Genomic DNA, 12,262 nt, shown 5'->3' with positions numbered 1-12,262 from the left:
GTGAAAGTCCAGGATGACTCCAAGACCACCGAGTTCCTGAGAGAGCTGATGCACACTCAACACTGCAAAGACCAGCTCAAAGGTGAAGCTCAAGACAAACTCAAAGTGTCCGACGAAGCGGAGCAAGAAACAAAGACACAAGTTGACAAGCTCCAAGAAGCCCTTGCAGTCACTGAACGTGACAAACAAGAGTTAAAGACTGTCCAGAAACACCTGGTAAACCAACTCCAGTCTGCTGAACATCAGTTAGAGAAAGCCAAAGCTGACATTGAAAGTAAGAACTCTAAAATCACTGCTCTGAAAGACCACCTGGAAAGGTGCAGCGCTGAAATGGACCATCTGACCCAACAGCGAGACGACGCCAACGATGAGCTCTACGCAGTCAGAGATGAACTCCAGCACATTTTCCAACAGAAACCAGAGCCAAGAAGGGAGAGACCTCCCTCAGCATCACCCCTGCTGAGCAGAACAGAGTCCTCCATCCAAGAACTGGCATACAGTGAAAGAAGTGAATGGCCACAACCCAAAACGTCACCGGCCTTCACCACAGAACTCTTCCCTGCTAACAAACGAAGAGAGCCCATCCAGGCAGACTCCAAAGCTGAACATGGGATGACCTTTAAAGATCTCAACCAGCTGGTTAAGAATATCACTCAGTTCAACCCGAACTCCACAGAGGGTCCCGACATCCAGGCCTACCTCCGAGATATCGACTTCCACCTAGAGGTGAGACCCCATATGACTGACAGAGACAGGTTATGCCTCCTCAGATCCACATCCAGTCCAGAGGTACGAAGCTTTCTAGACCGACAACCTGCTAATGTCATGTCAAACTACCAGCTACTACGTGAGACACTGATTAAAGAATTTACAGGTCCAGAGTCAGAACACGGTGTGTTAATCGCCTTGGAAACCAAACAATGTCGACAAGAGACTCCCCAAGCCTACTACCACCGCTTTCGACAAGCTTACTTAGGTGCACATAGCAAACCTGAACTTGAAGAGGAGGTGAACTTCAAAACCCTCTTCCTGAGAAACCTGCACCCTGGATTGAGTCATCATCTTGGCATCATGGCCTGCCCAGGCACAATGACAATTCAGCAGCTACGTGACCTGACACACAAGGCCTACATCAAACAAAAGATGGCCTCAAAGAAAGGTTTGAAAGGGCCGTTTTGGGTGCCAGAATTACTGAAGATGATACACTCAGTTTTAGCTTCGTTTAAATTAAGAAAATTGTGACAGCCACAACTTAATATCACTAATACAACCAAGTAAGGAGTCTAGTGCGACACTGTCATTCGGTTTCATAGGCAAAAAAAATTGCAAATCATCCGCATAACAGTGAAACGACAGATTGTGCTTTCCTATAATAGCCCCTAAAGGCAACATATATAAAGAAAACAGGATGGGCCCAAGAATATTATTGCTTTACTGTATTTTTGGATCAAATAAATGCAGCCTAAGGATTAGAGGCTTCTTTCAAAAACATTAAAGAAATCTTACCGATCCCAAACTTTAAAACAGTAGTGTATACTAATACATTATTACCTTTCAAGTTTTATACGTTAATATTACTTCATGTATTATGAATAAACATGGATTAAATTAAATTAATTTAAAGTGTATTTTTAAATTAACATACCTAGATTGCTAAAACTTGCCCATTATTAGTTAACAAATTGAACATTATTGTGAAAGCGGTTACTGTTTTATTTATATCTGGAAGTTTATCTATTTCATTTTTACACATTTTATTTTTTATATTTTTATATATCATAATACGAAAAACAATTCTGACAGTCAACTATGCTGTTTTGGGGATGGGGTGGAGACGTCAAATCCTGTCAAAGGCATCAGAATCACCACCAGAATTCAAAGTTAAACACCTTCAACAACACATATATGTTTAACAGATTTCTCAAAATCAGCTCCTCTTTTAGTATCCATTTTTAATGATATATAATGAATTGACATTTACATAAGGTGAAGATCGACTCTATGGGAGCATTTGTGACAAAAGTTCTCAGTGTACCTGCTCACCAATGATGCCCTGCTGTTAAAAATGTACTGTCAGAGGGACATAGCTTTGGGCAATTCCTCTCCACATCCAGCCCTACACCGCTGTCTGCCAATGCACTCTCATTCTGCCTTTTTTACCCTTGCATTTCATCTCTCTCCTCATACCGAGAGCCAAGACTGCTTTAGGCTCTACCACACCACACCACTCCCCCCCTCTCCCTCTCCCTCTCTCCCTCTCTCTCTCTCTCTCTCTCTCTTCCCTCCCTCCCGCTCCCTCCCGCTCACTCTGCCCTTGCTGTGGCAGACACATTGCAGTCGCAAACGCTCGCATCGGCTTGCTCCCTGCATCAAACCCAACAAATCACAGACTCGCGCAGTTCAAGAATACAGAGCAGGACGAAAAAGCAAAAACAAGGCATTGATTGATGGTAATATGCAACATCAGCTGGGACTCAACAGCACTGTTATATAAAAGCTTCTTCGTGGCTGTAGGTAATGGTTGCCTACTTTGTGGGCAGGGTTTCCTGGGACCGTTTGCAAAAGTAAAAACAAGAGAAGCGGTCGGGAGAGAAACAAGGTGTGAGGATGCTACCCGAAATCCCTCTTGGACAAACCTGAGATGTAGAGGGAAAGGAACCCCTGGAAAAGGCAGCAGTTCTCTCGGATGGACAAGCAGGAATTTGGAAATAAAAAAGGTAGGTATATGTTTGCCTTTACCCTTTAGGTATTTAGGAAAGGCTGAGGAGGAGTGGAGACAGAAATTTGGTTAGTTAAGACAGAGTAGAAAGAATAACAGTTCAGGGTGGATATGAGAGAGAGAGAGAGAGAGAGAGAGAGAGAGAGAGAGAGAGAGAGAGAGAGAGAGAGAGAGAGAGAGAGAGAGAGAGAGAGAGAGAGAGAGAGAGAGAGAGAGAGAGAGAGAGAGAGAGAGAGAGAGAGAGAGAGAGAGAGAGAGAGAGAGAGAGAGAGAGAGAGAGAGAGAGAGAGAGAACAATAAGGAGGGAATAGTGCAGTGAAAATGAGTCTATAGACGTCAGGTCCATCCAGACAAGAGTGCATGCACACACACACAGAGAGACAAATTTGGCTCAGTCAGACCCACAGGGTCTGCTTGAAAGCAGGTCTAATTGGATTATTTGCTTTAATGCGCCAGTTTACAGGAAGAATCAATTAATTTAGGATCCTCAATAGTATAAGACGCTGACATCAGCAAACAGACATGAATGATACACAACATGCTTTCCGCTTTAAGATGTGGCATCTGAGCTAAAAGTCTATGCAAGAGAAATAAGAGAACAAAAATAAACTGATGTGAGCTGTTTTTAAAAAGAATGGGAGCTTTTAATATTGGTTAAATATTTATTAAGAGGGATTTGTGTTTCTTTTGGCAGTTGACTCTGAGATTAAATGGATTGGAAGCACTTGCTACTGGAAGCACCTTTGCAAATAGAAGATTTTAATAAAACAAGCTTTCACTGGAGTCAGAATTTAAAAATGCTGTGAAGTGAAGGAGAATTTGGATGCATTTCCTGAAATGCAGAAAATTACGAAAATCAAGAAACAATTAACCCAGACATACCAACTTCCTTTTAACTGAGGTTCACAGAAGATTATGGAAACTGGGCAGAGTGACTCATGGTGAAGAAAAGAATGACAAGGCAGTCATGATGTGATCATCTATTTGACCACAGATCAAATTTAAATCATCATGATTTTTGGTAATTAACTATGAGGAACAAATCTACCCTCAGCACATCTGAATATTTCCACAGTGTTTACAGTGTTTCACTTCTGGATTTTCATCTGAACCAATAATGGGACTAGCTGGGCAGTTTGTCTATAAAAGAACTGAAAGGATTGGAAACCATTTTAAATCTTGATGAAACAGACACAACAGGTATGAAAAATTACAGTGTTTTCTCCTTTCCCTCCCTGCACAAACTAACCTACTGCTGGCAGGTAGGACCTCATGAGGTTTGTGAATTGTTTGCACGATATTTACAGTGTGTAATTCCAGATTCAGCACAATGAATCTAAATTCCACTGGGTATTCATTCTTTATAGCAAATTTGCACACATACAGCTTTGAGCCAATTGCACATGGTTATTTATAGAATATAACTACTCTCAATGCTGCCCCATCTTATCTCTTCATCTCACCCTTTCTCGGTTGCACACAATCATTTAAAAAAAAAACTGCTTTACGAGACTGACATTGGAGCCATTATAAGACTGAGATGAACAGGCCAAAATTACGTAAACAACAAATACAAGCATTAGCATAAAACCATCACAGTATAACACATATTTGATGATGGTGACTAATAGATTAATTAAACCAAGTCCCGCATTTTCACATGTTCAGGGACACTAGTGCATTAGATAACACAGGTCTTCACTCTTGTGAAAGCAATTAAACTTCATTTACACACTAGTTGCAGCTTGTGTCGCTCCCTACTCTCCTAGCACTGGTTGGATTGCTTCTGCCCATGTGTGCGACACAGAGCAGACACACACAGACAGTTATGTATCAGGTTAATGGAGTAATCAGACCCCTGTAGGAGAACAGGGAGCAGCAGAGAGGAGAACAAACAAAAGGACATAAGACGTGGGTAAATAGATACACTTTGTCTGCACACACAGCCACAACAACAGCCACACAATCTCACATCTGCGATGAGAAGACAGCCAAGGCATTCATCACTTAGAATGTGACTGATCATCTTGGGGTTTGTCCCTGGCAGCCAAATTGAGTCTCTCTTTCACTCACAAAACAGGGGAAAAGTTTAAGGTTCTTGTTGCACTTGCTGGGCACATGATAAATGCCTTAAAATCCAAACAACTGACAAAGGATTCCAGGTAGATCATTAATCTGAACCAATGGACATTGGCAATGGTAGATTGGCTCACGGTTAGCTCCTCTTTGATACATTGTTAGATGAAGCAAGCTTATACTGGATGAGTGACTAGACATAACACCAAGTCTCAGTGGCAATTAATGGATAACCGCATTTGTGCAGGGGATTAGTGGATGGAAAAGCAGTCTCTGGATTGAGGGAGACAGAAAGTCCTAATTTTTCTCAGTTCAAGTTATGAGTTGAAGCCACTAATATTTGTTCTCTTTGCACAGGTCTGTGGACAACCTGGTTACCATGCCACACACAGAACCAGGGAGTCCATCTAGAGGAACCGATCTGTTGCAAGAACAGGGCAACTCAAAATGGATCCAGTCAAGGAGATATTATGCTTCATCTAACCCTTTCAGCACAATAAATGTCCACCCCAGTCCCATGCCACAATCAACAATTTTCTGGCTGGGTCTCCTAGGCTTCGTATTGCTGCGGAGCGGACAAGGTGTGTTGGCAGGGGAGACATGGGGCATGGTGTCCATCTGCCCCATCCACTGCGTGTGTCGGAACTTATCTGAGTCTCTAAGCACACTTTGCGTGAATAAAGGTCTGCTTTTCGTGCCACCGAACATTGATCGCCGCACTGTGGAGCTCCGTCTTGCTGACAACTACATCTTGGAAGTGGGAGGTGCAGACTTTGCTAATATGACAGGACTAGTTGACTTAACATTGTCACGCAACACCATCCATTCTCTAAAACCACTGGCCTTTGCTGATCTGGAGAGTCTGCGTTCACTTCACCTGGACACCAACCGTCTCACAGTGGTGGGACCTCAGGATCTGACAGGTCTTGTTAACCTTCAGCATCTAATCATCAACAACAACCAGCTCACAGATGTTTCGGTGGATGCTTTTGATGACTTCCTATTGACTCTGGAAGATCTGGACCTTTCCTACAACAACCTACGCAGGGTTCCTTGGGAATCTATACAGAATATGGCTAGCCTGCACACCTTAAATCTAGATCACAATCTAATAGACCAGATTGCTGAGGGTTCTTTCAGTGAGCTCTTCAAACTGTCTCGACTGGATATGACCTCGAACAGATTGCAGACTCTTCCCCCTGATCCACTGTTTTCCAGATCCCAGATTGGGGTTGTCAGTCCAACACCATACAATTCCATCACCAGCCTTAACTTTGGGGGAAATCCCCTGCACTGCAACTGTGAGCTGTTGTGGCTACGACGACTAATTCGGGAAGATGACATGGAGACGTGTGCCACACCTGCTCATCTGGCGGGTCGCTACTTCTGGTCCATCCCTGAGGAAGAGTTCACGTGTGAGCCACCACTGATCACCCGCAATACCAACAAGCTGTGGGTGTTGGAGGGTCAAAGAGCCACACTTAAATGTAGAGCCATTGGTGACCCTGAGCCAGTTATTCATTGGGTGTCACCAGATGACCGTATTGTGGCCAACTCCAGTCGCATTTGTTCGTACTACAACGGCACACTGGATTTTTTGGTGACCCGTGCCAGAGATGATGGCACCTATACGTGCATTGCCATTAATGCTGCAGGGGAATCTACAGCTCTGGTAGAATTGAAGATCATCCCTCTTCCCCATAGAGGTAATGGTACAATATCTCTTATCAACCACAGAGACCCTGGATCATCTGATATTAGCAGTGGGCGGGGAGGGGTTGAAGGGGCAGGGACTGGTGTGGTGACTGTACGGAATGTCACTGGAGGCAAGGGAGATACTGGAGAAAGAGGAAGCGGAAGCAGTAATGGAGGAAAAGAAACCCTGGTAGCAGTTTTAGGCGTGACATCCAATTCAGCTCAGATTCGCTGGAAAATGGGTCGATCTTCAATGCCTTTCTTGGTGTGGATGTATCAGATCCAGTACAATAGCACTGCTGACGACGCACTTGTTTATAGGTAAGGATATCATGTTTCTTGATCTCGCAGCAAGACCTTTTTGTATTGTGGTAGCACTTATGACAAAAAAAGAAAAGAAAATGATGTGTTGGTTTTCATGCATTTCAAGTAAACATCCTTGATGCTCATGTTCATGGATTATAGGCTTCAGATATTGATGAAAATATCCCAAAGCAGATGGGAGAAGTAGAGCCATGAGGCTAAAACAGATACAGGCAGCTATTTATAGCCAGGGAGGGGTAAATAAAGCAGAGCACTTGAGTGAGAGGACCTGCTGACTCTGGGGAAAACAGGATGGACCCTTTAAAAGGGCAAAACCTACACATTTGAAGATGGTGTCACAGCGAATCAGGAAGAGTGAAATGGATCTAAATGGAGGAAGAAAGGGATAGAGAGAGATGGGGCAGGTCACATGGGAAGGGCTGTGGGAGTTGCTTACACTGACTCTTCTTAGACAGCTGGGAGGAGTCGTAGTAGTTCCACACATAACTAGTATCCAAATTCCCATACATTTATAGTTTGTACTAAATTTAGTGAAGAACTTCTCAACGATGTTCTTTTGGCATGCAGGTTTATAGTATAAATACATGTTGTCCTGTGTTCCGTGTCCTGTGACACACTAACAATGAACAAGAAAACTATTTATTTGGCTGTTGTTTTATCAGGAAAAAATTTCTTGGTACAAGCAGTACTTGCACTTCAAAAAAACAAACAAACACCTGGCTCACAGTTTTTGGACATTATTATCTTTTGAATCTGACACAGCATCAGCTCCTGTTCTCTCAAGGGATAATGAAGTGTCCACTGTTTGCACACCTCAGAATCTTAGCAGATGCAGTACATCATCTGGGTATTGTTCAGCTACTGATCACGGATATGGATGTGTTTTATTACTTTTTATATACTGTGCAGCAGTATCCGGATGCACAAACAACTCAGTTTGAATTTAAAAAAAATCCTACTTCAGACAAAGAAATTCCTCCATGGTAGCCTTCCTTTTATGATCCAATTTGTTTATCTCACTCTCTCCTCTCATTACCTTTTCCTTTCCCTTTGCAACCTTCCTAGAGCTCTTCAGCTATAAACACTCAATTACTCAGAAGGGAGCTTACAAATGCAAAATATTCACTGCACATGCGCACACAAGAACCCATTCTGGCATGGTTAGGACATATCTTGGACGGCTTAACAAAAGTAAGGAGCAGTGGGATTTCTAAGGATTGGGATCAATAATGCATGGTGAAGGTGAGGGGCATGTTTGTGTGACAAGGAGAGAAATAAATATAGATAAAGGAGGATGGGCTAAAGAGAGGGGGATGAAGGTAACAGAAGTAGCAGCAGTTGCTGAGTGATGGCAGGCAGAGAAGTGGATGAGTGGAAGGCCAGGCATCTTCATAATGGACCTGTTACTACAGCTATTCCCATTAACATGCAGGAATCTGTAAGAGTAAACACAGTAAGCCACTCAAGGCCAGAAGACAGACATTACACTTTGACTGGCCACCTTGACTGCATCGTTTAACAACAGAGATAGACTTTTTCCTAGATATTTTTTGCACATTCATGCTCCACATTCAATACAAGTTAAGCACTATTGACAATATTTGTGGCATAATGTCATAACCAAAGAACAAATGCATGGTAACAGCAAGGCTAGTCTCAGCATCAGACGTCATGCCCATGGATCGTTGCCGTTTCTGCACCAGTCAGTTCTCACCACAGTTTTGAAAATGCTACAAAAGTGGCTGTGGTGAGATGCAGAGTGAATGGGGAAGAGGGACCAACAACACAGCAATATTTCCCTCTCATTGAGTTAAAAGCATCAAAGCTTCCCACAAATGCATGTTGCAATTTACAATTACACGTAACACCATATATACATATATTATACATGGTTTTGTAAGCTCACCGTAAATTACACAAATACATACTACATATCCTGTGACAACTATAATTTAATGCACAGCTTTGCAATTGATTTTTTTTTTTTTAAAATAAATGTATATTTATAAACCCGGAAGATGAAAAGTGCAAAGAAGCTTAAAATTAACTAGTATTAAAACTAATGTATGGTAACATTGTCTTCTATGATGTTCAACATATAACTTAGAACACCTAGAAAATTTAGTTTAGTTTCATGACCCTTTAAATATAAAAGTTGAGGAAATGGTTCAGGTTAAAAAAATCCCTATCATACATCTGACCTAAACTGATCTCAAAATGCAAACCATTTCTATAGAAATAACGGGAGAATTATATTTTAAAATATTTTTTCAAAATCATTGCCCAGCACGAATCATGGAGAAAATCAAGGGCTTTATTAACAGCATATCATTAAGACGTTTCCTGTGAAGCTTGTAATTCAAATGATCCATTAGATTTGTGAAATTTTATATGCAGATAAGCATGCAAATATCTCATTAATATGCAGTAACACACTGAGCTCAAAAATAAGTCATCAACTTGAATGTGAACACTGTATTTGATTCCTTCAAGTGCAGCACAAAAACACTACACACACCTTTTTACTGAGGTTGATACTCAAGGAAAGATATAGGGTAGTCAAAAAAAGTAAATACATTAATAAAATTGACGAATCTGAGCAAAAGCTTATTGAATCTGAAGAGGAAAGAGGAAATAGCTTATTGAAACCAGAGCAAAGGAGATTAAAATTGTTCAAGGTCCTTCTGCTGTAAACGCCAATTTGCCTCTCAAAGTAAAGTGAATTAAAAGAACTTGAATCATGTGTAGCCCATCCAAAGCATTTTCATTACAGACGCATATACCAAGCAGCCAAAGCAAATGCAGTGGACAGTCAATGAAGTTTATTAAAGAGTACTGTATAGACACCGTTTCTGCCAGATTGTAAAGACTAGTTGTGGGCAGGATTCCTTCAGGCAAGAAGCATGTCAGCAACCTCTCAGCTTAATGTAAAAATGCTTAACTGCTTGTCAGACTGCCGCATTAACATCTGTAGTTTCTTATTAATTTACTCATTTCTTGAATCCCCTTCATTGCAGGGTATTGGTCTAAGCCATTTTCACTACAAATCCATCAAGTTCACCTTATTGTGCTTGCTGTATTTCTCCTCAATATAATGTTTCTCAAAAAGTCTCTCCTTTTTCTATTTGGTTACAGAATTCTGCCTCCAAACAGTAATAGCTTCCTGCTGAAAAACCTGGTGTCAGGAGCAGACTACAGCCTGTGTGTCTTGGCCATATTCGATGATGGCATCTCCTCCTTGGCTACTACAAAGGTGCTGGGCTGCAATCCAGTTCAGCACTAAAGAGGATTATCCAGAATGCCGTTCTCTGCACGCTCACTTCCTGGGCGGCACGCTGACTGTGATGGTGGGTGGTGTGGTGGTAGTAACCCTTCTGGTCTTCACCGTGGCCATGATGGTGCGCCATCGCGTATGCGGAGAGTGTCGGGATGATGCCAACAGGCCCGGCAAATTCTTTCCAGCCAAAGGGGTGGATGTTTACGCCCAGACAAATGGAAACAACAGTATGATGATGGTGGCGGTTGCCAAACGGAGTCTTGGCCCAAAGAACAAAAGACAAACACAAGCACAGTTCTCTCTCAAAACCCAAACAGAGCCAGAGCCACACCATGGCACACATGATAGGGGTGACGAGGCAGTGAGGGAAAAATCTTTTAGTCCTCTCACACCAGAAAGTGAGAGATTGACACTCTTCTACTCCCCAAGTAACACACTGCCCATTCCGACACAAAAGCGAGCAGGTAGGCTCAAGTTGCGGAAGCCCTCTAGAGAAAGACAGAAAACATGGACAGAGAGCCTCGGCCTCGCTTGCATTGAAACAAGATGGAGATGACGGAAGGGAAGGAGGCTCAGACTTGAGGCAGGCACTAAAAACCAAGCGTAGCTGCTCTTTTGATGTGGGTGAAATCACCACCACTACCACGTGTTACGGCTACGCCAAGCGGCTGAGTGTCATCTGGACCCGTCGTAGCAGTCGCTACATGGCATGCTTGTTCACTGTGCCTCCACCACCAGCACATCCAGCACAGGTAGCAGCGAGCAGTACGGCAACGGCCTAACGCAAAACTATCTACATGCCTTTACTTCTAACAACTCCTCCAACTCTAACTCTAACTCGACTTCAAACTCAAACAGTAGCATGACCGTCAATCCAAGAGACCTGGAGGAAAGCGTGGTGTAGATTGTGAAAGAAAGATTCGCCTAAGAAAGGCTGATACAAACAAACAAACAAACAAATGCAGTGAGAGAGAAACTATAAAAAAAAAATTTAGAAATTATCAGGGGAGGGCAGAATTGATGAGAAGTAATGCTCCTGACACAAAGGATTGGATATCATTTGATGACCGCCATTATTCTAAGCCACAACAAGGCTCAAAATCAAATTATGTGAGACAAAGAATGACAAGTAGGATTTGAAGAAATGAGATTCAAGGACAGGCTTGTTTTTTTACGACAGGCCCAAGGCATGGGGGATTACAACCTAAAGCATCTGTTTCAACAAGATTAATTAACCAATTAATAAATTTTGGAATAAATCAGCCTCTACTTTAATGTAGAAGAAACACTGTTCGAATGCTAATGAGGAGCTGAAAAACGAAGGGGGTAAATTTCACACACACACAAAAAAAATTAAAAAAATTATTCAAACCCAAAGAGAGAATGCATTATCTGTTGAAATACACTGCTGCAAAGAAGCACAACATGTCTGGGCCTTCTAATGAGAGAAAGAATATAAATATGCTGTAAAGTTTCTCTTCACTCTTTTCATTTTTTCTAGCGGATATGTTTGTCAATGAATTGAAAAGATGGAAGGAGTGGGACTCTCAGAACACTTCAATACATTGGTGTTAATAATGGGGTAACCATTTGTTCAAATTCATTCAACAGTGGTCTCAATAGTCATAATTGTTCTTGTCTGATCAGCCTTTTTCCAGAGTCATAAAAAGAATAAAACACTGTTCTGTAAAAATGATATTCTGTATTGTGGAATGAAGCTGTAATGAAGCTCTAATTGAGATCAATCTGATATGATAGCTCCAAGGTTAATTGCTTAAGAGAAGCTGGAATAAAAAGCCATATGGCACATGAACCAAAAAACTAGAGTGCTGCAGTTGACTGACAGCACGGCATACACCCCTAAAAAAAAAACTGATTAAAATGTCAAATAGGATAATCAGCTTAAATGTCTCTAGTGTACTAATTCTAGCTCAGCTAACTTAACTGGAGATTTAATTGCAGATAATAAACAACAACAACAACAACAAGGTCTGTTAATCTGCAAGACCTCAAAGAAGAAATGTGTTATATGAGCTAAGGCTTCAAGATGAAGCTTGTAATTTCCTGTTATATTTCTTTATTTCTGCTGTGTCAAGCCCACTACAGACCACTTTATATAACAGTCGACAGAAGAGGAGGAAAACAGGACGAAGATGAAAGGAAAGAGGCAG

At 41.8% G+C, this 12,262-nt stretch overlaps 1 protein-coding gene across 1 annotated transcript in view; it reads left to right on the top strand.

Moving 5' to 3' along the window:
• The window catches only part of lrfn4a (leucine rich repeat and fibronectin type III domain containing 4a), a 65,874-nt gene extending 54,087 nt beyond the window's left edge, over positions 1-11,787 (top strand). Inside the window, 7 exon segments of the mRNA XM_056261962.1 lie at positions 5,153-6,811; positions 9,950-10,079; positions 10,081-10,335; positions 10,337-10,406; positions 10,409-10,575; positions 10,577-10,781; positions 10,784-11,787. Coding sequence (XP_056117937.1) covers positions 5,175-6,811; positions 9,950-10,079; positions 10,081-10,335; positions 10,337-10,406; positions 10,409-10,575; positions 10,577-10,781; positions 10,784-10,995 — 2,676 coding nt within the window. The 5' untranslated portion in view covers positions 5,153-5,174 and the 3' untranslated portion in view covers positions 10,996-11,787.
• The last annotated feature ends 475 nt before the right edge of the window (positions 11,788-12,262 follow it).

The sequence above is a fragment of the Rhinichthys klamathensis genome, unplaced genomic scaffold (genome assembly GCF_029890125.1).
Source record: "Rhinichthys klamathensis goyatoka isolate OS25496 unplaced genomic scaffold, OSU_Roscu_1.1 h1tg000191l_1, whole genome shotgun sequence".
In the NCBI taxonomy this organism is placed as follows: domain Eukaryota; kingdom Metazoa; phylum Chordata; class Actinopteri; order Cypriniformes; family Leuciscidae; genus Rhinichthys; species Rhinichthys klamathensis.
Note: the sequence above shows the minus strand (reverse complement) of the source record. Positions and strands in the feature narration are given on the sequence as shown.